The 27,619-nt window shown below is 45.5% G+C and overlaps 2 protein-coding genes across 8 annotated transcripts in view; both read right to left on the bottom strand.

Moving 5' to 3' along the window:
• Nucleotides 1-26,594, bottom strand: LOC133390954 (uncharacterized). The gene is made up of 3 exons (XM_061642675.1): nt 26,479-26,594; nt 18,679-19,701; nt 1-87 (listed from the first exon to the last, which is right to left on the bottom strand). The coding sequence occupies exons 2-3, from the start codon at nt 19,091-19,093 to the stop codon at nt 68-70; spliced, it is 435 nt and encodes a 144-aa protein (XP_061498659.1). The 5' UTR covers nt 19,094-19,701; nt 26,479-26,594; the 3' UTR covers nt 1-67.
• Nucleotides 1-27,619, bottom strand: part of LOC5666814 (monocarboxylate transporter 12) — a 132,450-nt gene that overhangs the window by 13,951 nt on the left and 90,880 nt on the right. The window lies entirely within an intron of this gene.

Here is a 27,619-nt window from a genome sequence, read left to right on the forward strand (position 1 = left end):
CACACACACAAACACACACACACACGCACACTGTCACTCACGTATGCTTCTCCAACGCACCGCTAATCTACCAGCCCGAAAAACGCACTACATAAAAACGGGGAAAATTCAGAAGAAAAAAACTGTCAACGTAGGAAAACTGCTCGCAGGGCAAGGGAAGGAAAGAATCCACTCAGCAACAGAGGGGTAGATGTGGTATAAATATAATTTTATATGCCCGTTTGCTGCGCCGTTTCATCACCCAGCGAAGCAATTCTTCGCACAAGCACCCCCGGGTTTGCGTCAGAGCAATGGCGTCTAGCGCAACACGACCAGGCCCAGAACTTCTTCACGGTGCGAGTGCGATCGAGTGGCTCTGGAATGCCTCTGCCGACACGGTGTCTCCGTAAGTAGACAATTTCTATGCCCTGTCACACTGTCTCGGGCCTGTCATCATACGATAAGCTGCAAACAATTGGGAGTGCGCAAAAGGCGAAAGGAAGTACCTTTGACCGCAGCGCCAAGTTATCGGGGACATCGTGATGGTCCGTGATGTTGCCTGTTGGTAGTCACCAGAAACATGTCGTTTGGATGGTCAAATATTGGCAAACCGATAAGGGAAAAAGTGGAATCACATGTCCTGCATGTCTATTAGTTGGCAGATAGCGTACGGTCCAGGAAAATTTCATCTTCAATTTCGTCCCAAAAACCCTCGAACGATACAGCACTGGATTGGAAGAAGGGTTCTATAAATCTAATGTTTTTTTTTGTCTTCGTTTTGTTTGCCAAGGAAGAAGGGAGATGTTTGCGCTTCGAGGTCGGACATGTGCTATGCCGCTTCTTTTTCGTTGGTTACGGCCGTTTCACGGCTACATCTCGCGCACCACGTATCGCGCCAAGGTCTTGCGCCGAAGAAACACGCAAAAGAGTGTTTGATTTATGCGTGCGTTTGGTATGGTTGAAGGTTACTCTGTATGTGTGCGCGTTTTTCCCGCCCGCCGAATTGCTGGATGGTGCGGTTACACACCGGGTTACACCGCATCGGCGACACACCGCTGACACGGCTGCTGGTTGCCGGTTGGTCGCTCCCAATCGCTCAACTTCGTCAGCGTTGATTTAGCGAGGATTTTTAGCTCTCCCACCGTAGCCTTGATTGTGGGCAGGTCGCAAGGGGAGCATCCCTAAATCCGCCGTCATTCTAATTAATAAAAGCCATGCCGAGGGGAGGGGGTGGGAGCTTTGGCAACCAGCTGGGAGGGGAACGATATTATGCCTCTCTGGCCACACTGCCTCAACTGCGACATTGGCAAGCTGCTGTGTGGGTTTGCAGGAGCAGCATTTGCGCTGGGGGGAAATCTCTTCATTTGTGAAAACAGAAGAAGCCATCGCACAATAAATCATTTGGAGGGAAAATACAGCACAGGTTCTTATTTTTACAACACATCAGCGTCGCAAGACATCTTTGTTCTGGGGCGACTCTGGAGCAGGAGGACAGGGGGGGGGGGGGGGGGCGCTAGTGTCACTGCGTGTGATTTCCCCAACTTCCCGAACAGTGGGCAAGAAATGTCATCAAGATTCGTTGTTTTTTTTTGTTCCTAACATTCAGAAACATGACGTTCGCATTCAACAGTCAGCTGCAGGCGGAGGGAGATGTTTGCATCCAAACGCCCTCAATGTCACTCGAAAGTGGCATTGTTCTGCGCCCTGCTGTACCACGGCCAATGCATTTCTTACCCTTTCCCGTGTAGAAGCAGAAAGAGAATGCAAAAATGAAATGTTCCCGTTTTTTTTCATACTCCCTCATCCCAATCCGATCCAATAAAATCTGCGCTGGAGACAAGTGATGGAAGAACGAGAATAAGTTTTTATGGAGCAATTGGAAGTTGCAAAACTGAGTGTTTGCAGCAAGCCGAGCTACCCGAAGAAGATCTTTCCGATCGGATTTCCTTGTGCAGCAGCAGCAGGACCAAAGTTTGCTTTCCGCCAGTTTTTTTCCCAATCACTTTGACTCTGCTGTCAGACTTTGTGCGCTATTCGTTATTCGTTTGTTTGTTGCACATTACGGCAACACCTCATCTGCCTTCACATTGGCCATCGCCCGAAGAACGGATGAACTTTGTGCGGTAAGCAGTGAGATTTGTTCTACGTAACCCCTTGCGCACCAGGAAGCGACGGGAACTTCCTGCAACTCCAACATGGTATGGTGGTATGGAAAGGTTTTGGGACGGCAGGCCCTGCACGGTATAAATCACGTGCTCGACAGGTTCGATTACATTTGCCGCGAGCTTGCAGGCAAGTTCGATGATTGGGGCCAATTAGGGAAGGCTTAAGAGTTTTCTTGTTGCGTCTCACGCGTGTGTGGTGTCCAATTAAGAGGACGGCATAAGTTTCAAGCGCCAAAAGGGAAGGAGAAGGCACAAGAATTTGCTACTCTCGAGGCAAGTTCGGGCCGGTGCTGCTCTGGTCCAATAAACCCAACGCAGCAATTGAGAAATTAGAATTTCTGTTAACTTCGCAAAGCATAAATTCGAATATCTTAGGCTTAGGCTTAGTCATCAGACACTTAAGAAATTTCCCAACTGAAATCAGAACACTTGACTCGATCCAGATCCAAGCACAAGCATTCGACTAAACTCTGCTCGGTTAAAGGCAGTTTTTGCGTCGAACGAGTTGAAACAATGGCGCTGTAATTACATCCACCTGGAATTCCACCGCCAAACGTCTGGACACTTGTAACAATGGGCTCCACAAACTGCCGAACGGGTTAGTCTGATCGTCCCGATTACACCGGGCCACACGCTAAAGCCCGTGCCTTGATCCGTCCCAGTCTAGGTCTACGTTTGCCTTTGCTTTCGCGTTTGCTTTTGCGGTGATCTTCGTGCGCGGATCGTCTTCTGCACAGACGTCTTTGCAGCCCCTTTCTCCAAAACGAACGTTTCTGCCCTTTTGTCTGCGACTATTTTGTTGCGTCCCCAATTCTCAGCGGGGCAATTTTTGCTTTGATAGAGTCGTTGATAGAGGTACCGGAGCACACTGGAAACTGGGTCCCGTCACGTCACACGGTGCGCGCACGGTGGCCCCAAACAACTTCACACGTGTACTGCCTCGTTTTGTGGCATTTAGTTTGCCAAAATTGTGGCATTTTTTTTAATTTCTGGCAGCCCCTCTGAAGTCCACAGCGACTCACAAACCCTTGGCAGTTTTCCTCACGCTCACAAAAAAGTAAATTCACTCGGTACAAACACGGTTTCGGAATGGATAGGGAAACACAGTTTTCGGCACGAGAGTTTTTCCGGCAAGTAAACCAACTAGGAGGGAAGGAGGAAAGGTGGACAAGATCCGGATCGGTCCACCGTCGCCAGCGAACTAACCCGCGGCAACGGCGTGCCGAACCACCATGGGCTGGGAAGCTGCGGGAACGTTCAGCACAGAATCGGAACCCGAAGCGATTCGTACGCAGCACGATGCGGCTTCCCTTTATGCGGCTTTCGGCTCGGTATCGGAACCGGCTGATCGGACTCGGGCAGCCGCCGCGGAAGGAAGGGCACCCAATCGGGTGGAAACACAGTACAGCGCAGGGGTTTTCGGGTGTTTTTAAGATAATGTGCACTAGGTTTAACATAATCAGGCTTTGTGTTTGAGTATCATTTACATTCAAATGGTTCAAAATGTCATAATCAAAAGCAATATGACCTATTTCGAGCGTCCCTCATTAATATAAAAAGTCAAAGTTTGTCATCGTATTTATTAATAGTTTTTACTGTATCATCTACCGATGTACTAGATCAAGGTAGTACTTTTTGGGTAGGCAGATATGAAATAAATTATGATGTAAATGTATCTTATTGTGTTTATTCATCTACACAAATACTCCATATATTCGTTTGAAAAAAAAAGACCCTTTACTGTTCTAATACTTTAGCTTCAATAATATTAATACCAAAACAAGCCCATCGAAAGATATGGGAGTGCTTGGTCTGTTTGGATTGATACTTGTGAAACAATTTACTTTAATTCAAACCGATATTTATTTGGACAGATTCGATATTTGATTGAAAACATTGCTCGAAGTTGTACAAGTCATAGTACATTTTGATGTGTTTGTTCTGTTTTGAAGTCTGCTTGTTATATAAGTTTAATGTAGCCCATGCAGTTTTATTATTCTTTGTATTGCTTCCTTCGTCGCATGAGGAGAGATAAAATAAAGCTGCGTGTGATATGCGCCTGATGTATCTTCCTTTGCTTACCTTTTGCAACAATTTATATATTAAACCTTCTATATTCTAAACTCGACGAGACTTTCAAAGGGTTACAGCCGTTGCCGCTTTATTTTGGCGCCAACACACCTATCTTAGTATCTAAAGCAGCAATTTTTGACAGCCTGTCATAGTTTTGGCTATAATTTTTCTTAGTGCGCATCAATTTTAGTGATTAAGACAACAATTTTTGACCGTAATTCAATGTTTATACCTGATGTATGAAACTGTTGGTTCCAAAAGTATTCAAGTTCAAATTCAATTTAAGTTCAGCAATTAAGAATTTTATTATTCTAATTGAAAATATAAAAAAAAGTTATGAAAATTTTGAAAGTTACTTAAGTGAAAAAAATTGGCTTGTATTTTCAAGTGTAAACAATGCCTTGAGAACTTGTTGTATTCTCACAAACAAAAATAGATGCACACTGTCAAACATTTATTCTAGAAATTTTAGCTGTAAATTTAGCGATAATGACTGTAAAAATGCGTCTTTAAAAAAAATACTTTTTACCATTATACAGAGAGTTTGAAATATCTGACAGAACTGCTAGAGCGTATTATCATTTATAATGATACAAATGCTAGAGTCTATGCTTAGTATCACAAAATCGAGCTCACTTAAATGTTGTGGAGACTGTGTTTAAATATTACGTTGTTCCATTAATAAAACTTTAGTATTCAACTAGTTCCGATAAAAAAATATTGATTTATTATAAGTTAAGTACCTATAAGTACGCCAAACAATATTTTGATCTTACTTTGTGTAGTTTTTAAGCGATAATTACATGATTGTCCTACACACGCTTCGGTGGTTTAATTGACATATTCGCTAGCTCATGATTAGCCCGCACCAGTTGTACAGGTTAAAATCCCACTCGGACCCCGCGAGAAGTCTTGTAATTTCTGAGACACACTTCAAGACATTTCACGAAAGGGAAATTTCCAAGACATTACTTTAAGAGATTAATCGTTTAACTAACTAAGATAAGCTCCCCTGCAAACGCTTTGCGTGTGTGTGTCGAGAAAGGGAGACTCTCGGTATCATCGCGCGCGTGTTTTGAACAGCTCTCTCGCAGTTTCCAACGTGCCAGCAGAAACCGACGGAGACCCGAGCGAGAAAGCCGCGCGAGGGAAGCCGAAATTCCAGCAAACAACCATCACCACACAAACTACGATTACACACAAGCGCTCACGCGGAGGAATATATGCTGCGAACCTCCGGAAAAGATTGTGAGCAGCAGCAGCAGAAACGGGGCACGCACATACACCGGATGAAAGTGAAATCTCGTTTCCAACAAAAACAGCAGCACAACACTCTGGCTGCTCTCTCGGGTTCAACGTGCATCCGCGCGGGGACGATTTGTTTATGTTTGTGGGCCAGCCCGTTCGGTACCGCGTTAATCATTGACCGCGGTCACCCTTTCAATGAACTGTTTGCAATTTGGGTCGCATATTGCTTCGATTGTGTGCAGATCAGCCCGGCAGCACTTTGTGTTTGTATATGCAAACGGGAGGAAATGAAATGGAGCAACGTGACTCCCAAAAAAAAAACGATGTTGTTTGCATCTGCTCAACCCCTCCAACTACCAAGGATGTTTGTTGGTCTCACCTCCATTCCGGCATAAGAAGTAGTCGCGCCGGGATGCGAAGTTGTAAAATAATGAAATGAAATAATGTTATGAGGTGAAGCTGCTGCTGCTGCTGCTGATGTTGGGGCAAAAAAAAAACAAAACAAAAAAACAAACACGCACCAAAAATGGGAAACTAAACGAAACCACAAGCAGAGCATCATGCACATCGGTGCACACTGATGGCAGTGGCGCCACCGCAGTACTTTCCAGCCATAGCCAGAAATGCCCGCAGAATGGGGACATTTCTGGAGCACCTCGTGTCCCACCAAATGTTAAAAAAACACAGACACACATACTTACAACTTTCAGCGCACAATAAAATCGACATTAGATCGGACGGTGCCAAACCACCTGCAAAACGGGCAAAGCAGTGAAGTGGTACACTTGCACCCTGCCTGCCCAATCCCAGTCTATGAGATCAAGATTCATTGAAACCATTACACACCGGGATAGTTTTGCGTTGCAGCTTAAAGGATATTCCCGGCTTGCTGCACATTATCCTCCCCCTCTTACCCCTTCTTTTCTTTCTCCCGTTTGATCAGTGACTTTCACCCCAATGTCAATGTGCTCGACAAACATCCGCACGCTTAACGGGTGCACACTTTGGGGAGGAGGAAGCTGTGGAGAGAGAAAAAAATCGAGCACACGCAACCCCGCTCGTTGTCAACCTTTTTGTTTCTAAGCTCATTTTTTGGCGCTTGTTTTTCTTCCTCTGCGCTGCGCCGGGCGATGATGGGGGATGTTCCACCATTTCCGCAAATCGCGCTTAAGTACGCGCGGTACGGTGCACATCTCTCGGAACGTATTACAGAAACCAAACCGGGCAAAACTTCTTTCCACACACACACACATTGCTGCACAAATTTGTCGCTAAAGGTTCGGGAGGTAAAACTTTGACCTACTTTTCCCGGGGGTGAAAGGGATTTTTTTCTCGTTGCTGTTGCGTATGTGAAAATAGTAAAATTCGACACTTGCAGTGTTCCTTTCCTACTACCATCCGCCTCCGCCCTTTGCGTAGCGTGTCGAGAATATCGCGAGAAAAGCTCCATGAAAATTGGACAGGAAATCAGCATCAGTTCCGCCCGTTTCCCGGGCAACTCTTTACGGTGCAATGAGCGTGGAAAATGGTCACCCGGAAGAATGGTCTCTATTGTGGGGCATGTTTGCTCGCTTCCGCTCCGGCAAACCGAACTCGAGCACGTCAGGCACAAGGCGGAGAAGCATCATGAGGTCATTGTTTTGGCTTTTTTCACTCTTCTTTGCTTTAAACACTTGCAAACGAGCTGAGAATTGGTACGCACGAGCGTGAAACAGGACAGTTGCTGGTTCAGCATTTCTGATCAATTAAATCTTGCTCCTAAACGTGTGTTATTAGCCGGTGTACTTGATCTATCTAGCTTAGTATTAGAGCGTTCGAGCAGTTTTTTGATAGTTTTGTTTGTTGAATGAATTTTCCATCCTTGTTTGTGGTACATCGAATAAAATTGCTAGTGGACTAGTGTTGGGTAAATCTGATTCAGATTAAAGAATCCGAATGAATGTTTGAAATGATTGAAAAGATTCTTGGATCTCAAACATACATGAATCTCAAAAGATTTAAGAATCTCAAAAGATTCAAATATCTCAAAAGATTCACTAATCTCAAGGGACTCATATATATCCAAAGATTCATCTGCAAAGTTTGAGCTTCTTATTATTCTTCTTCTTGGCGTAACAACCTACGTGGTCATGTCACCCTATGCAAACTATCGAGACTTCTTGGCAAGTACCACGCAACCGAAGTGTTTGTTTTGATACGGGGAGACGGCCCATGCGAGTCTTGAACCCACGACGGGCATTTTGTTAAGTCGTTCCGAGTGAACCACTACATCATGGGATCGCGCAAATGCAATAGTTTTAAAATCGTACATCTCTAATGATTAATGAATTTCTGGAGATTCATGATTCTGAATGGATTCGCGAATCTTTCGAGATTCATGAATCCTTGGAGATTTATGAATCCTTGGAAATTTATGTATTTGTAGCGATTGGGGATTCGATTCGAGATTCCAACTCATCTTTGAAGATTCATATGAATGAATCTCAACAAAAGATTCATGAAACCCAATACTGTAGTGGATTAACGCTCTATTTATCGGTAATGAAAAAAAACAATACTAGTAGTGCTTAATATAAGTATACGATCAGTTGTTGGAAGTACAAAATTACAAATGAACCTTAGTATAATTTAACAACATTGTACCGACAATTTATCTAGTCTTTTTCTCCTATCAACCAAAGCACGTTCATACTTCTTCTTCTTCTTCTTTGGCGCAACAACCGTTGTCGGTCAAGGCCTACCTGTACCCACTAGTGAAGTGAGCTTGGCTTTCAGTGAACATAGCAAGATAGTCAGTCCTACGTATGGAGGAACGGTCTATTTGGAGCTGGAACCCATGCCGGGCATGTTGTTAAGTCGTACGAGTTGACGATTGTACCACCAGACCGGCCCGACGTTCATAGTGTTGGGTAAATCTGATTCAGATTCATGAATCTGAATGAACTTTTGAAATAATTCAATGTATCAGAATCTCGGTTGCAAAGATTCATGAATCTCGAAAGACTCTTGAATCTAAAATGAATTTCAAAAGATTCACGATTCTCTAGGGATTCATGAATTTGAAGGGATTCGTACATCTCCAAAGATTCAAAGAACTTGAGCTTCTCTTTATTCTTCTTCTTTGCGTAATAACCTACGTGGTCATGCCAGTCTATACAGGCTATCGAAACTTCTTTGCAAGTACAACACAGCTGGATAGTTTGTTTTGCTACGGGGAGACGGCCCATTCTACGGTCCATGCTACGGGGAGACGGTTAGGTGGGATTGGGCAAAGTAAATATTTTAAAAATCATGCATCTCTAAAGATTCATAAAACCCTGGAGGTATGTGAATTTTAATGGATTTATGAATCTTATTTATCTTAAATTGACACTTTCGAGATTCATGAATCCTTGAAGATTCGTGAATCTTTAGAGATTCATGAATCTCTGAAGCGTCGATTCGAGATTCGAATCACCCATCACTACTGTTTCATATGAATGAAACTCAACGAAAGATTCATGAAACCCAACATTAGTTCATACCACTATCTTTTTTTTAATAAAATTGTATGTAAGCGCTTATGTGATGTAATCATTTTTGTTTTAGTATCCATAACTGCTCGAATGTATGTAAATCCGTATGAGACATTCTCCCTTAATGTAATGAAACTGGAAGCCATAAAAATGATACAAAAATTAAACATATCTGTCGGATAGATTCAGTTCGAGCACATTCCCAGCAATAAATTGAACGAATAATCTACTCAAGTACAACATGCAACGTTTGATGCCATGACAAATCGTCTCCTTCCTTACAAAGAAACATTTGAATAACAAAGAATTATGTGTGTGTATGCGTGGATGTTCATTTCTAAACCAGCAACTCATTGCACTCGGGTTAAACGACACCGCCAGTGTTCAAAGTTTAAAACATCAAACTCCGACACTGTCCCTGCTGGGTGGTATAAAATTATGCGAAGTGTATTTTTATTCTCCACTCCCTACGTCCTCTTTCATCAATTTATTTCATTGCGGTCTTTGTTGCAGCGAAACAAGAGCAGTGCACACCGAATACAAACTGCAAATGACATTCGTCCTTGCGTTGGACAGTTTTTCGTCATCACAAAGCAACCAAAAAAAAGGAGGCCAACCAAGCTGAAACGGTCAACCGTAAAACTGGAAAATCTTGTACGCGCGCCGGGAGGAAATGCCAGAAAAAAGAGTAAAAAAAAACCGTTCCGAACACAAACGAGAATGTAGAACACAGCCAAATGCTTTGTGCTGCGCGTGTAACCGATTGCGGGGTGTTGATTTCCGTCCGATGAGAGTTTCCACTTCCGAGCGAGTCAAAATCCCCCAATCCCGCCCGGACCAGGAGCCTGGAGCGCCCTGGAGGTGGGTCGTGTTTTTATTTCACACTTTATTGTGCACATTTCATCGCCCCAGCGGCCGACGTTTACGGTGGGTAATTAATTATCCTAATCAAATCAAACCGCTCGCGTATATGAGCAGCGCAGACATGGCCGTCTGTTTTCCAAACTCCCCCACTCCCCTCCCTTGCCCTTTTGATGGACACTGATTAATGGATGGACTACGCCAAGGGGAGGCCCCAACCAAGATGGTCACACGACACAAACCGCAATCCTGCCTGTTGCCCTGCCCACCGCAGAAGGTTGAAGGTTGCAACCGGCACGTACGCGCATAAGTAAACAAGTTGCTTACCCCTTGTGGGGAGCAGCGGGGAGGTGTGTGTTTTTTTTGTTTGGAACGAGAGCATAAATTTCACTTTCAATCATAAATCAACCGGGCCAGACCAACAGCATCGCAGGCCGGAAATATTACCACGCACCGGCTTCTCGCCCCAACTTCGACGCTCCCAGCAGGCCGGCTGACAATTTTCGGGCTAGCTGCCAACGTGGAAAATCAAAATGGCAAATTAGCCCCTACCTTCACCCAACCCTGGTATCTTGATCTTCCAATGCGCGGGAGCGATTAATTGCCGCGCGTGTCTAGGAATGCTGACAGGTGGACAACATGAAATGAAATTGAAAAGAAATGCAGCTATCGCGTGCAATTAGCGTGTGTGAGGCAAGGTTTGGTATGCTGTTTGCATACTTTAAGGCGAAATTATAGCTAAACAATCTATGAGGTATGCAAACAGTACCATACGGAGTTAGAAGTATACATAATTTACTTATATCGAACGGATTACGACTTTTTGGCCATAATGCATTGAGCAATTTTTTGACTCAATTATACTTGAAACAGTGCTGATCAACCAGATCATGCTCTATGGACCAAAACTGACAGTAATTCGAACAAGCAATATCTAGGGTGTACAAAGAGTGGAATAGGTTTTCCCATTTTCCGGTGTAACAGTAACTTCACTTAAGCCTCCCACGTGAACGGACGACGATCGTCGTCTCTCGGCTTCAGTACCTTTAGGACCTAAATTCTCCATCTTTCAGATCATTATCTGTATTTAAAATCGATGGAAAATGACTTACTGAGATACTTAAACTGTCTTCGCAATGTGTTTGTACAAGCTTCTCATCGAGCTAGTAGTCCAACCTCAAGTTTTCGCAGCTCCCTTGAACGTTCGCTTGTCCTCTTATCAGTTTTGAACCCTAAAAACGACTACGGGCAAGTTGCTTCAGCTAGAAGACGGTTACCACAAACATTAAGGCTATTTTATGTCCACCTTCGGTAGATATGTTTCCTCATATAGTCAACTGAAGCACAACTTCCAGCAAAAACATATATTTGTAGCGAGATCACTAATAGTGGAAAAGAAACACGAAAGATGATTCTTATAAATATAATAGTGTTGTCTGATGAAATCCCTCTCGACAGTGTCGAAAGCTATACCTTCCATAGATTCTGCTAATCCAGTAGATGTACATATGTAGTGGGTACGGACTTGAAGATGCATTTGACACTTATCCTTATCCTCAAGTCTTTTCTCTGTGATAGAGAAAAATAAGCTAAGGTCGCCTCACAAGAACGCGTCTTAAGTCATCTCTTGTTTCTTTTATTTATCAGTGACATACATAAAGTTCTTCCGCCTTATCATCATCTGCTTTACACCGATGATTTAAAAAAAAATCTGTACCATCAGCAGTCTGTATGATTGCCCAGTATTGCAAAATTGTCTTAATTCGTTTTGCCAATGGTGTTGTCTTTCTTCATCTTTCTTTTTGAACATTTACAAGGGTCTCTTTTTGTCGTAATAGACATCCTTTTGTCATTACATTACGGATGTTATGCCTTTTGATAGACAACAAACTACAACAATCAATCAACATCTTGAAAGTAGTATTGCTAGAGCAACCAATATTCTGGGCTTTATGGGGGAAGGGATATCTACTGGATTCTCAAATCTATTTTCTATGAAGGAATTGTATTGTGCGTTCGTTAGTTCGTTCAATTCTAGAATTTGCGAGAACTGCTAAAGCGTTTCACTAGAATTTCGCCGGCTTAAAGGTACAAATGCCAGCCTATGCCTGATTATGAGACTCGATATTGTATTTTTGGTCTAGACTCTCTGGTGACCCGACGTGTTGCAGTACTCGTACATACTCGTTTAATTTCCAGTAAAACCTACTAAATCCCTTAAAATTCCCACTTCCCCATCTCTTTTCTCCCGTCACGCTTAGCGGTTTATTACTGCTCTGGCGATAGTGATTATTATTACTACTTTTTCAATGTTCAGGCTACTTTCTCTTCATTTTCTAGTTTAACCTAGGTATTGTTTAACCTCTCTAGGTTGACATGCGAAATGAATTGAAATTGACATTGAAATTGAAATTGAAAATTAAAATGAAACCAACATACAAGTGATGACATTTGACGGCTAAAGACTAAGCCATTTATTTATTATATTAATAAACTTTTATATAATTTTGCAGTGTGTAGGATTATTATGTCAGTAAAGGCGAAGACTTGGACTAAGATAAACTTAGAGAAAAAACTCTCATCGTGACAATACAGTAGAGCGTCGATTATCCGAGCAGCTCGGGACCGCACGGTTGCCGGTTAATCGATTTGCACGGATAATCGTCAAATAAAATTCATATAAACATTATAACATTCGCTAGCTTCATGATTAATTCACTTTGAATTAATCGATTAATCGTCAGTAAAATATTATTTTATTATTTATGGCCGGTCTCGTGGTACAGTCGTCAACTCGTACGACTTAACAACATGCCTGTCATGGGTTCAAGCCCCAAATGGACCGTGCCGCCACACGTAGGGCTGACTATCCTGCTATGGGGGGAAATCAATTAGTCGCTGAAAACCCACAAGTGGTTCAGGCAGGCCTTGACCGACAACGGTTGTGGAGCCAAATTATTATTAATTTTAATTTTAATATGAAGAAGAAAATATTATTTTAATCAATAACTATAGGTTTAACAACTATTCATGAACAAAAATGAATTTCGAAAATACCACTAGACACTATAGAGCAGCAAAAAAACTGGTTGCCCACTTGACTATCGCTGCAAATTTTCGCCGTATGTTTGAATAGCTGTCACATTTATGCGCACGGTTAAGCCGTCCGACGGTTAATGCGCCCCGGATAATCGACGTTCTACTGTAGCTACAACGAGCGAGCATGTTTTAAGCAATCAAGAAATGTTAGTTGGGAATAGTTTGATTGGTGTTTGTTCTCGCCCTGCAAAGATTCTTTCAAATGAGGCTGACACATTTTTAGCATAGTTCACGCACCTTTCCGCAGCAAAACCGGACCATCGAGCTTTCCCACAGCCCCTTCCCGTGCACCCAGCAAACCGGTTTTTCGATGGCTTAATCCGCTCGCTGGGAACTGCCGCAACTCAAATTGCAGCGTGGTACAATTGACTTACTTTTTTGCAATTAAAACATTGACATTGCTTTCGCAGACCGTTGAAAGAGTTTTGTGTTTTGTGTTTTTAAATCGCAAACTTTTCCTGCAACCTAACGCAACTGGTCGACGTGTGGCCTGCGGTGTGATTTACGGTGCGCGCACATATTTGGCACTAAGAAAAAAGAAACACCATTTATTTTCCGTTTTCTCGAGCTTAATTCGCTGGATTGGCATGTCTCGTGGGATGAAGACAACCGTACACGGCACAAAAGAAATCCACCCCAATCCCCCCGCCATCTGCTTAACCATTAACCACGGCACCCTGTTGGCTGCGGGGTTGCGGACGCTGGCCGCCGTTTATTTTGCTCGTTTGGTTCCTTTATTCACCGCTTTTTCAAAACGATATTTCCATTTTGTATCCACGAGCTGACTGACCTGGCCCGAGGAAAGATTGAGCAACGCCAAAACTGTTCCCCCACTACCGGTCCCCTTCCACCGAAAACAGATCGGTCGTTAAATTGGGAAATAATGGCAATAAAAAGCACATGCACATGGTCACCGATTGATCCCTTGCTCTGTTTCTTTCTTTCCTTTCTCTCTCTCTCTCTCTCACTCTCTCTCTCTTGTTCATCGCTATCCGTGACACTTCACCCCGAATGGACACAGCCGTTAACAAAACACAAAAAAAAAAATCCCAAATATGCTGATGCGAACCAAACTGCTCGAAACTGCTGACGTGCGACGGAAAACCGGGGCTCGACGAGACACCCGCCACCGGACAATGGAAAAGAGAGCACAGATGGAGAAAGCATCAACGAGCAGACCGAACGAAACCCTTGCCGAGGGGAGACGTTGGGCGTTTTGTTTTTAAGCGTGCGATGCTGTGTCATTTGTTTTGTACGCCAGCGGGTACTTTGGAAAATAAAATAAAACACTCCAACACTCCGTCTGTGGCGATGACGGGCGACGGGTTTGTTTTTCAGCGTTCGCACCCGTGGCCAAACAGCTGGAAGATGTGTGGCCATGTTTCTTTTCTTCTTTCTGTTTCGCCCTGATGTGACGAGTGATGGGGGAGAAAAATGGCATCCGTAGTGAGTCGCTGCACGAAACCTCGTGTGTAATTCAATTTATATTTAAATAGTACAGTCAATGGGGGGATGGGGGGCCAAACACATGCACAAAGCGTACCATTGTGCTTTGGAGGAGTTCGATTTAATGCACACACACACACACACACACACACACACACACACACACACACACACACACACAACGCCAGACAGTAGCCGGTTGGCTACACTGACCCGGGCAAATTATACACTCATTACACACAGCCCGAAATTGGCTTGATGGTACGAAATGTTCATCGGTGAATCATTCGAGCAGATCCACGAGTGGATGTTCCCGAGGGAGGGGGGGAATGGTCAGGTCAGAATGCCAATTTAAAGCATCATAAACACACAGTTCGAACACAGGCCACGCGAACGCGCACTCATTTGCATGCTATTTTGTCTTCCCTGTGACCTTCCTCCATTCCTTCTCTCCTACCGGACACGAACCAAAAAGTGCGACGTTGAGTGGGTGCTTGGAACGTCTCCATCGTCCATCCACGCCGCTTTGAATATGAGCGAACGAAAAAGGAGGCAAAAAATGGAGGTAAACAACGCTACAATGTGTTTCGCTTTGTTTGCCCCTTTCTTCTTCTTCTTCTTCTTCTCTGCTTTCAGCCTACTGCCACTAAAAACCGATTTGCCGCAATTATTTTGCATACAAACAGCCCCTCGCCACCACCTTCTCTCTCTCTCTCTCTCTCTCTCTCTCTCTCTCTCTCTCTCTCTCTCTTTCTTTTACAATCATCTCGAGGGAAATCGATCATTCAATTCGATCGCCTAAAAAGGACAAACGAGCCAGGAACAACCTGCCTCGGTACGGAGCCTCAGCATGGCCAAAGATGAGGATGTGGACCACCCCGGACCGCAGCATCGCGCAAATAATGTCATCAAGCAGAGGATGGTGGGGTGAGATGGCGACAGCCTGCCAGAAGCTGGTGGTCTGTTACGCTGAGCAGACACGACAGGGGTTGGAAATTAACTCACTGTTGTGTACCCTAGTGGAAATGGAGCAGATGGATGACTACCCTAGTGACCCATGTGTTCTAAATTTTTAACCATGATCTGCTCGAATGATGTTCGAAATAGAAAAATTGTGGAATACAACAATTTTGGGAATTGTGGAAACCGTATTGAAAGCGTCAAAATTACGTTTATACATGTGTATGACCTTCTTAACATGACATGGTTATACGACCAGAAATAAGGATTATAAAAAATATTTCCCAAAAGGATAGAGAAGAAAGCAATGAAACAGCCATAACGCTGTCGATTTTAAAGGGCTTGTTCTAAAAACCCCTTAAACTGGTGCAGTTTACCCAATTACATTTTCGAGCACGAATAAGCGGGAATTCGAGCGAAGTCCCTTAAACTGGAGCCTAAAACTTCCCTTAAACTGCACCAGTTTAAGGGAGTTTAGACAAAGTTTTTGAAAATCAACTGTGATGCGGTTTTCTCGTTGCTTTCTTCTAGATTCGCTCGGAAATGAAGTATCCTATAATAAAGTTCAGACAAAATTAGCTTTTGTTTTTCATCAAAAATCGAAGCTATGAATGTACATTAAGCTCGACGGCATAAACCATCGATAGAAGAAGTTCTAATGTACGAACACACCAAATCTTGGCGCTTTCAACACATTTGATCCACGAGATCCACACAAAAATCCACGATTTCACGCGTATCGAGTACTAATCAAGCAGATGTGGAAAAACTATTTCGAGCAGATGTCACTTGCGTATTCATCTACTGTGCAGTGCAATATTGTCCAAAACCAAAATAATTCCAAAATGGCTGTATGTGCACCTAAAAGTATGCAATGTGCATTTATTTTCTACCCTATTAAACCCGAAATGTAGTTCCATTTTCACCTTAAGCCAAAGCCCATCAGTAAACAGCACTGTGTTCGTCGCAAACAGCACTGTAATGTAGTGCAAGAGCTAGCCTCTTCACATTCCCCACGCTCTCGTACTCTTCCACCTCCGCCATATCGAGGCCACCAATTATCCCCGGGGACGCCCATTACCGGTTCCTTGCCCACTAGTGATGGTGCGGGGGTGAGGGTAGTGCTGCTTTTTTCCCTTTTCCAGCATTATCATCGTCATCATCGTCATCATTTAATGGTGTTGATTATGATTTGCTAGCAGCTGCATCTGGCCACCGAAACCTTGCCACCCGTGCGTTTCGGCTGCACTCCTAAAATGGGAGCGTGCGGGGCCCAACTACACACGAGCGGGCCGCGGTCGCCTACCTACCCCATGCGGTGGTGGGCTTTTATTCATGATAATTTAATTTAGCGAACCAACGCACATAATTGGAAATTGATTCCGTTATGGTTTGACAGCGCCTACCACCACGGACCCACGGACTGGCTTGGCAGTATGAGTACGGGAAAGTATACCGCGAATGTCTCTGTTTTTGGTTGTTCTTGTTGTTGTTGTTATTTTGCCTTCTTGCCCACGGGTAGTATCATGCTGCGCTGGCTTAAGATCACTACAAGGGAAGTGGTCTGTGTGTGTGTGTTCCTTGCAGGGCCTGGTAGGGATGCGCAACAGCTGGTGCTTGCCCTGCGAAGCTAAATGATTTATTGCCCGTCCAACCCGATTGAGAGAATGTTTCTTTTTGTGTGTGTAGCTTTTGGGACTGGGGAGACACTCCATGAGTGAGGATATTTATGAGATTGTTCCTTTTGACGAATTGGAGTGTGAGGTGTGTCCAGATTGTGGGAGGCAATAGCCAATGCCTAGAAGTATAGAGATGTCTATATTGAAACGATTGATGTATTGAGGGCATTTGTAGTTATTCAAAACGTGGAATGTGGTGTGAAATATCATGAAGAACAGTTGTCGGCAGTTTTGAGCATTCTAGATTGATATGAGAGGATACACGGAGCCATAGGTGGAGCTTTTTCAGACATATTGAAGATATTATTAAGAGCATTCCTACATTGAAAGTAACAGTAGTTTTTGGGAAGAATCTCTATGCATTTTCTTTAGCAATATCTAGAGGTTATTCGTATTCAAGATATTGAAAACGTCCACTCGACAGTGGCTGATACTGAAGATGTTGAGATCTCATCCCAGAGATTTGGTAACGTTTCAAAATAGCAGGAAGATATATTGAAATATTGAAGATCTTGTGGCAATTTTATTAAGGATGCTCTGAATGCCTATGTATTCTAGATTTTCTTTGTAGCTAATATTCAAGCTAGTATTCATGTATTCAATATTTGTATTGTAGATGTCTATAGAAACACTGAAGAGAACGTAACATAATAGTTAAGAGCTTAACATATCTTGGGAATAACTTTGGCAAGGTGTTGTGTATTCAAGGGACGTTTTCTTAATGCTTGCTTAATGCTTGAGATCTTTTGAAGATCCTAGCAAGAAACATTCATAATTTGCCATAGATAAAGAGAGGAATGTGAATGCAGTTAAGATCTTGTAAATATATGGTAAAATATACTATCTTCAAATGCCAAAGAAAATGTAATGTCTTTCAGTTTTTCATTCAGATGTCCAACTGCATGATATTGTCGATTTGTTCCGTACGGCACCAGTAATCTGGTAGCCAATGCCAATATAACATCATCGCCCGTAAACGCACATCAAATGTTGCTTTTCTGATCAAGTGCGCTCCCGCGCAGACTGCCAAGATCAATCAGGGTGATCTGAGTGTATATGTGTATGATTGCGTGGAGATATACGCATCCAATCGGGGTGGTGCATGCTATTCCCCCAATGGAGAAAACTGTACCGGAAAAGGGACAGGGTAGACACACCGTAGCTAAAACCGTGGCGAATAGAGGAGCCGGAGGAGAGAAAATCAACGCAATGCAATCAGCGCAGGAATCTAATAAAGTGTAGAAAAGATGGAGCAGGTATGAGAGGGTGCAGGAAAAAAAAACCAACAAGGGACATAATGCGTTACTACCATTTCCAGCGAGCCCGCGTCGCACTGTGAACTTGTTTGTGCTGCACCGTATCATGGAGTGGAGGAATAGCTAGGGGCGAGCGAAACGTCATCTCGAGCGCGCGGTTCGCGGTTATGCGCGACGCCACGCTATGAATTATTCAAACAGAAAATTAAAACATTATATCGGCCCAAACATGGCCAACGCCAATATGTGTGTAAGCGCTAGAGGAGCGGACACCATATCGTTTTAGGTGTCATTTGATCTCGAGCCGAAAAGATCAAATGCTGGACACGGGGGGATGATGATGTTTTCCCAAGCCACGGCCGATCTTCCCGGAAGCAGGTACGTAGCAAACACTCACCTGCGGCCACGGTTAGGTGGGGAAAGATGTGTGCAGTCTGCAGCAGGAACACACCCGCCGATAGCTGCAGCCCGTGGGCGATACAGTTGATGACGATGCCGATGTAGGTGACGAGCCAGCCCCAGCCACCCTCCGGGTAGTAGTGCTGCTTGAGCGTTATCAGCTGACGCAGATCCGCGACCAGGCGCGCCCCGTACGGTATCTTCAGGTCATGGTGGCGATGATGATGGTGATGGTGCCGGTGCCGCCTGCCGGACGAACCGTCCGAACCGTAGCCGAGATTGTTCAGCCCGCTGCAGGACCCGCTGGCACTGAGCGCCACGCCGGAATCTTCCCGCGAGTTGATCAGGTGCGGCAGCGAGTGTGAACGCTGCAGTGCCAGCGGGCGCATCGTATCGTTCGACGAGAATGACATGGCGATGGTGGTGGTGGTGGTTGTCTTCCTCCCGCGTTGTACAGGTTCTTTGGTAAGCTAGCAGCACTGCTCGTAGCCAGTCGAAAAATGTCTTTTGAGTCACTGAAACGCGAAGCGGATGCCGCTGCCCGGCGATGTGTCTACTCCCCCGATGGGACCGGTGCCACAGCGTTCGGGATTTAGCCAGCGCACGATGCCACCACCGGAGTGACGCAAGTCGCTCATAGTCTCCGGCTGGGGTTGGGGACTAGCAGTAGTAGTAGTAGTAGTAGCCGTAGTAACTGGTAGCGGGGTAGGTATGTTGCAAGCAGCCTTTATACCCGCCCCAGTCAGGACGGGCATGCTGATGACGCGGTGACAGCAGCGCAATGGGTTCGTTTAGAGCAAAGCAAGGCCAGAAAATATCGCGCGTCGTGTCACTCTGGTTGCAGGTAGTTCGTTAAGGTAATTGAAACTTCTATAGCGATAATTAACACTGTCGCTGTACCTCTGAGAAGTGTTCACACACTAGACACTACTTCACACTACCTATTAAACCAAATCTTCACTTTTCATGCGATTTGCGACGTCGCATAGCAGGTAGGATGATATCAGAGAGCAGAGACACACTGTTTGATTGGGGAAGAACAAATCGTAAGAGAAACATCACTGACCTCAACCGTGTGTGCAAGTAAGCACTCGCAGGCGCATTGGAAGTGGAGAGCCGAAGAAGATTTGAACTGAGGATCGCAGTGTTACATGATCGTTGTGTTCGTCGCACGGATAGAGAGAAGTGTTGTTTATATTCCTGCCAATAAGCCTACAGGTTCAAAACCATCAAAAATGTTCGTGTGCCGACGTAGTTGGTACTTCGTGAAGAAAAGGAGTCCCTTTATTGGGTGGTTTAAATTTGGAAGCCTGATTATGGTGCGTTCCCAAGACGGTTGTAACTGCAATATCAACATAAGTCGATTATCACATTAAAATAAATGTACTTCTTCTATTTGGCGTAACGTCCTACGCCGACATGCCGGCATATACAGGTTTTCAAGACTTTATTCATTACCACGCAGCCTGATAGTCAATCCTTGCTACTGGGGGGACGGTCAATTCTAGGCTTGAACCCATGACGGGCATGTTATTGAGTCGTTCGAGTTGACGACTGTAACACGGGATCGCCCCTGCCTAAAATAAATATAATAAATGGTAAATTTTGATTATATTTAGTACTTCGTGTAATTTTGAACTATCAACATCGAAGCGCTTTGGATTTTATTTAATGCAGTAAATTTACATATTTTTCACTTTTTTATTCAGTAGGAACGGCTTAGGCCTTATTGCTTATTTCTCTCTTTATAATAGTTTTAAAATTTAAAAACCACGCATCGTATTCTTGTCTAAGGTTTCATGCGATGTTCGATCCCATATCCACCATGAACATATTGTTAAGCAGCATCCACTATACCATGGCCATTCAAGGCCGTGATGTCAGCTAAGAGGTGAGAATTTGTTCTACTGGGTAGGCACTAGCCCATGGGTTGACTGTTAGATTCACAACACTTCACCAGGGTGTACACTGCTCACCATCGCACACACTAGATCACCACTCAACCATCTTCTTCCGTGCACATACTCTACTAAAGTCTGCAAAGCGTGAACACATGAACGACAGCGTGTAGAAGAAAACAAACGAGAAAGAGAGCATGCGAAAACGAGAGCGATTGAGCGTTGTTTGGAGGCAAATAAAGAATGAGATAAATGATGACCGGTTTTTGTGTGTATGTGAAAAATTGACCACACAACGCAATACGACTTTTTTTTTTGCAAACACACACGCGCAAGTCAAAGTGGAGCAGCAGCAACAGCAGCGATGCCAATTTAGTGTGCTGCCCTCTCCCGCTCATCTTACACCGTGCGTACTGGTGCCCACACTGGTTAATCAATTACTTATCTTACGAATCCGTCTGCGTCCCCTTTCAGGACAGGTTTCAGCCGTCCACCGGTTAGGTTTGGCGCACAGCTCATCACTGACGGTCTCGCGAACACGCCGGCGATGTCAATCTCTGTGCCGTGCAAAACGTAGTGGACGTGTGACAAACGTGCCGACTAATTCCTCATTATTGGATCTGCACTATCTCTGTCTTTGCCTAGACACTCGTATCCTGGCTCTCCAAGGATGTATAAAGATTTCTGCGCAAAGACTTGCGATAATATCTAATGGCTTTCCAGATAGTGGCCAGTGGGCGAGAGGGAAAACATATGCATCACACACACACAATACACACACATACTCTTAGTGGTGGTGCTCTTTTCTTCTATCGATCACTCATTTCTGTGCGCCGTTGATGGCTCACGCACCGGCTGACAGGTTGATTGGCACGTGTTGATTGACGACGGCATTTTACTGTCTACTTTGTCTGCATGTGTCTATCTCTGCCATCGACATCGGTCGTCGTTTGGGACGAATTCTGCAATCGACAGCAGCATCAACCGCACCCTGGAGCTAAGTGGTGCCGAACACTCGCTAAAACCGTAAGACACCGCCGCACCACCAAAGCGCTTGTTGGATGTAGGTGCAAGGGAAGGCCCAAGATTCTCTGATGACGTCCCTCGGGTATTCCAATTTGCCGGACCGGTGAAAGATATGGATATGTTGATACGACGTTGTGCATACGCCACGTCTCACGGATCTCGGCACATGCGAGTGACAGGCTAGCGTTAACCCGCAAGGAATCCATCCATCCAAACGATCACTGGACATCGGGCAAATGTGCTAGAATAGCTTTTTTGACGCCCCGAAATGAAAGGAACGGGGAATGGATTCTCGCATAATCATCACCGCCATCATACTGCCTAACCGAAATGATACGTGACCATTACGGGCGTGGAGGATTTTGCTATTTTCACTACCAGGCCTGCCAGTTGCAAAAAGGAGGAACAGGCAAGTAAACAGATATTGCCAGACGCCGCCGCCCCCATCGGCCAGCTTCTGACCTTTTAATGAACGGTTTATTTGGGCGTTGTAAACACAAACACATCTCTGCGTCTATGGGTGTGTGTTTAATGTACATTGCTGGAGCCAGGACCTGACCCCATTAGTGGCGAACCCCGTCAGCGTTGCCGTTCGATGCGTCGTACTGTGAGGGGAAAGAAACAAAAACATGCGAGGATTTGTTGGATTTTCGGGGTTTCGGGAGAAGCAATAATCCGACACCCATTAGCAGCAGCGAACTACTGGTCCGGTACGGGTGTTGCTGCTAATGAACTCTGGCAAGGTTCTAGGGCGCCCTTTGTTCGGTTTGGTGAAGCTTGGGGTTTGGAGAAGCGACTACCCCACTACCTCGGATTAGCGAAATCGGGACAGCGGGATTGACCGTGATGTCCATGCTGCTATTAATCATCATCACCGCCAAAGGCAATCGATGTATGCACAGCAGGACCCCCCCTGAACCGGTACAACAATGATTGGAGTTGTATTACAGAGGAACTCCAGTCCGCGTGACCTTACCCGGGTTTGCCAACCATTCCCTGTGGATGAAACGTTCCCTTTTACGCGTATCGGTCGGGCCTGATCGCACGTGGAATCGATTACCAATTGGTTACCCGCCTGCCTGAAAGGTAGGTCCCGCCGTTCCTACTTTCCAATGGGTGCCTGACAACCTTCCAAGTGGTCGCACGGGAAGAATTTCGGGCGCCATTAAAAACAAAAAAAAAAGACACACACTGGCGAGCAGGACTCGGGACACTCGTTAAGTTATTCTGCCCGATCCGGTTTGTTTTGTGTAGTGTTCCTTCAACTACCCCCTCCCTCCCCGCTCCCTTAAAAGCTGGAACAGATACCACACGCCGAAAAAGGATGCTCGATTCGAGGGCGTCGATGGTGGTCGGGTTGCAATAATTTCTCCCGCGGAGTTCATAAATTGTTGCGGCCCGGTGGCCCGGTGGCGTACCTCCGAGCTTCCATCGTCAAACATTACACCACCACGGCCGCTGGCAGTAAACGCAATAACAATAACAGTAAGCACAGTAAGCGCAGGGACTGCGGGCGCGTAAATATCATATTTCATTACGGCAGCACCCGCGCGTACGCACTGCTGGATACGCGTTTGTTGGCGTGGATGCGTTTCGGGGCCCGCGCGTGACATGAGCCGTATCGCACCGTTCGTTTTGCAGCAGACGGTGTGCCCCAAAGCACGAGAAAAGAACGACGTCGACGATGATGATGATGATGATGGCGGTGATCGTTGCGAGCAGTCATAAAGACAAACCGGGCAGTATCGACAAGCCCGGCTCCGGTCGGCGTTGCCCGATTTGCCGGTCCGGTGAGTTTATTGTTTTTTATGTTTCCCCTTCTCCCTTTCGATCGCGTCCCGCCAGGAAGAGGGAGAGAGGCAGCAGAGAGCTTTCATCAAACGATACTTTATGTTTATTTGCTCCATCTTTGGGCCCTGTGCACTTCATCACATCTGACGCATCTGGCCGGGCAGTGCACGGGCGGAGCGAGCGTGGAGGATTGATGCGTGTTGACTGTTAATTAATTTTTATTGAATTTAAACAACGGTTCAATCGGGCACAATGGGCTTCCAAACTGGCAGGGAGCTCGGACCGGATCGGTAGCGAAAAGTGGGTACTTTATTGGAGTACGTTGCAATTAAGTTGGAATGAACCATATGTCACGAGCTTGTCGGATTCGTTCGGCAATAAATCTTGCCAGAGAGATTCATTAAAGTATCATCAAATAAAGAACAGCCCGTCCGCTGTACGACCCAAATCTCATGATATCCAATGTTCCAGTCCTGTATGCGACTGTATACTTCAGCAATTCTGCCTTTGCTGTCTTTCTTCCAAACATACCGACAAAAAAATCAGTCGCGTATAATACCGAAATAAATGGCAACATAAGCTGCCAAAAGACTCCCCCCGGAGGAACGTCGGACAAGATTTGGTAGGACACAACCGATGGATAGGGGTCGCTGCCGAGCGTGATATCCTGTCGCTCCGTACCCATCGAGAGGTGCGTAAACACCACGCCGGATAATCACCGGTCCTTATCGTAAACGTTTATCGTCTGACCGTCTGGCTGGTCTGGCGCGTCTAACAAGTGGTTGAGTTTCGCCAACTCGTACACCTCGTGTAGGGAGGAGCGTTCCAATATTATTATTTTTTATTATTATTATTTCGAGACAATTTGAACCTCATTTGCAACGTTGGCAGTTGGCAATATGTTGGAGAAGTGCGTGCTTGCACTCGTGCTTTAAACTCTGCTGCCCGGTTACTGGCTTCGGCTTTTTGGGCACCGTTTTGGGCGGGCAACATTTGGGACGACACTTTCTTCTTTCCTCTTACGAAGTTTGAACTGGAGTTGCTTCTCATGTTTTAAAGATGGGCTGCGCAAAATGTACTGCTGCTGCTGCTGATCGTTTCCTGCCCCAGCACGCATCGAGAAATCGCATCCAAATTCCAACCATTTTACCGGGAATTTGTATGCGAGTAAAAGGTAAAAGGCTAACCAATTACTCGTGCGGCGTCGTTGGCGCCGCTTAAACTAAACCCATCCTTGGGGCCCCTTCCCAAATTGGTGGTAAGATTTCCTCTGTCTCTCTTCTTCTCTCTCTGTCTCTCTCTCTCTCTTTCTCTCTCGTTCGCTCCGTCTATCCCTCTTTTATATCACACGCACACGCAGCTGGGCACGCATCGCGGGAAATCGGTTGATCGCTGATCGACGCGCGACGTTGATCGATGTTCACCGTTTGACACGAAGGAGGTTGCGCCCCGTTCGCACGTCCCTGGGCCGGGGCTTTCACTCGGGCCTTTCTCTTTCGGGCCGCTTGCTGCCCTCCTGGTTGAGTGGCGGCAGAGCGGGAGGCTGTATCTTTTTGTTTTGCTTTTTCGTTTGCTTCTGGGTGAGCCTCCCGGGCGTCACATCGTGGCATTCGCGTCACACCGGGAATGCGTGCGATTTTGTATACTTGTTTTGGGTATGTGCGTGCGTATGTAGGTACGTAGCATGTGCTGTTTTTTCTTCTTTCCTCTTCTTCTCGACGCTCTGCCTCTCTGTCTGCTTGCAGGCACAGCCACCGCAAGAGCGCGAAAGGCAGCAGGAGGGGGCCAGGCTACGATCGCATAGCGGCAAATTGGCTTCGGTTCCATTTGGAGACTTGCCTGCTCATTGATAGCATCGGGCCACAGTGCCCCGTTGGAGGGGCGGACAGAATGGGTGGACAGATTCAAACTGTAGCATGACCCCACTACCACCCGTACCGGTCCACCGAATCGCCCTTCTGGTTGGGCTGAAGATCGACAACAACAAAAAAAAAAAAAACTAACCGAACCGTACAGTGCTGGCCTCCCCCCTCGGGCAAGACCGAGCCGCAGCGGGAAATGGATTGGAAAGGGAAGGGAAACACCGAAACCAGTTTTCTGCACTTGACTTTCCCTCACCCGCTGCTCGAGCCCGGCGGTTTCGCGCTCGCGCCCGCTCTCACTCGCCGTACCGTGCGCGCGTTCCTCTCTGTGCTTGTCAACAATTCATAAAGGATCGTTTCGTTTCGCCTCTATCTAACTGGTTCGCTTGGAGTGTTGTGTGCTTGGGTTTCGCCAAGCCGAGACATTTTGCTGTCGCCATAGTGTGCGCGTACCGTTTTGTTGCTGCTGTTGTTTTAGTTCGGTGTGAGGCACATTTCTATTTTTTTTTGTTAATTATTTCCCTCCCCCCCCCTCCCCTCTCTCTGAAAGTCTAGCCCATTTCAGTTGCATTCGATAGTACGGACAAGTACATTAAACTTTGCAGCTCAAATGTGGAGTAATGTGTCAGAGGTAGGATGGGAAACAAACGTGTAGAATAGCGTTCCGCTTTAACGCCACTGTACGAGGTGTTGAATTTAGCCCAGTGCAAGCGTTCTGCTGTGCTGCATTGATGGACGGTAGATCAAATCTCAGCACGGTGAAGAATTAATGAAGAGAGGCAAACACCATTGTGTGTTTTCTCAAACAATATCTCAAAAAGTATACAAAAATTCAAACAAACAAAAGCGCACCACTACTCTACACTTTCGCTCTCTTTTAATTTCCAAACGCAAACATCAGCACAAATACGGCATTTGGCTCCGCTCTTCCTATTCGCTTAGAAAGCCGTCTCATCACCACACAAACATTTAATTGGGACGATCGCACTGTGATTGAAACTAATCTGTCGTCACAACAATAAAAGTCCCGCTCGGGGGGGCGCTCTTTCTCTCTCGCTCCTCTCTCTGTCTCTCTATGGCTCTGTGCTACTGCCAAACCAAATCCCCAATTAACCCGGTATTTCGATCACACATGGCTCTCTTTCTCTCTCGGTCTCTTTCTCTTTGTCTCTGTTTTTCTTCACGCGCCTATCTACTAGCTTGCACTCACTCCACACCTACGATTGGATGGGAAGTTTTCGCGATCATGATGATGCTGGGTATAGTAGAGATCTTCAGAGCAGCCAAGCACTGTTAGGCACGAAACAAACGAAACAAACGAAACAAACAAAAACAAAAATCACAAAACATACACCTCACACACAGCAAAACAAGAGCGCGCGCGCGTGCGTTTTTTGTTGTTGTTGTTGTTGCGTGTGCGTGTTCCTGCTGTCTTCTCTCTATTACCCTCGGCGAGCCCGCACTACCTCGCACGAGGACAACAAACCGCGTACTGATGGTACATTCAGCACGGCCGGCCCGCTCGGCCGACGCGAACCGCAGCGACCACCGGGGCAGGCAGTCGCGAGCAGGCTTCGGGAGGCTGCGTACGTTGGCTGGGCGGTCACGACGGAGCGAGCAAGCGAGCGAGGGAGCCAAAGGTGTTGGCCCGAGCGAGAACGCGAACAGAAGAAAACAGGCCCGCGCGGCGTGTTAGTTTTGCTGCTGCTGTTGCTGGACACGTTTGACATAGGGGCACGCATTTACTGGACCGAGCGTTGGGAGATAAAGAGCATAAATAAGTTCACTACGAAGGGTGTAGAGAGTAAACCAGAGAGAGTGATAGTATTTAAAAGTTTTTTCAGCGTGGCACTACAGTGTAGATTTTAATTAGCAACGTAATGAACAAAATTATTTTTAAGCAAACCAATTTCATAACAATACGACACATTTAAATTTACTGACAAAATATCTCAAATGTGCTGTTAAACGAAAGCTGTTATTAAGTAAACTTCTACCAAAGCCAACTAATTGCAGAAGCTACGTCCTCGAATAATCTGTCCTCACAACTGTCAAATCAAAAGAAGCTATTCGCCGCTAGCGACCGCCAGATGGCGCTACGCAACGCATCTTCTCGGTAGAGCTTTTCGTCGCTGTTCCAATGTTTCATCATCCACCACACGAAGACGCACATTTCACTCATCCCCAAACCCTCAAGCATGCATCTACTGTTGTTTTTTTTTTTAAATTTACGTTATGTTGTATGGTAACCACCCATTTTTGCACATTACTCATCATTCGCTTTTAATTTAATAAACACCAAACGGGAAAGCAACCAGTGTCGTGTCAGCACGTTCGTGGTAGTGCAGAACGGTTTGCCGCC

The sequence above is a fragment of the Anopheles gambiae genome, chromosome X, assembly GCF_943734735.2.
Source record: "Anopheles gambiae chromosome X, idAnoGambNW_F1_1, whole genome shotgun sequence".
Taxonomy (NCBI): domain Eukaryota; kingdom Metazoa; phylum Arthropoda; class Insecta; order Diptera; family Culicidae; genus Anopheles; species Anopheles gambiae.

Bases quoted from the DNA above. Each gene is read 5' to 3' on its own strand.
- LOC133390954 (XM_061642675.1), bottom strand. From the start codon at position 19,093: ATGTCATTCTCGTCGAACGATACGATGCGCCCGCTGGCACTGCAGCGT. The intron at 88-18,678 runs GTGAGTGTTTGC...GTTTTTATGTAG, and splicing joins CCACCTAACCGTGGCCGCAG to TGCGTTTTTCGGGCTGGTAG.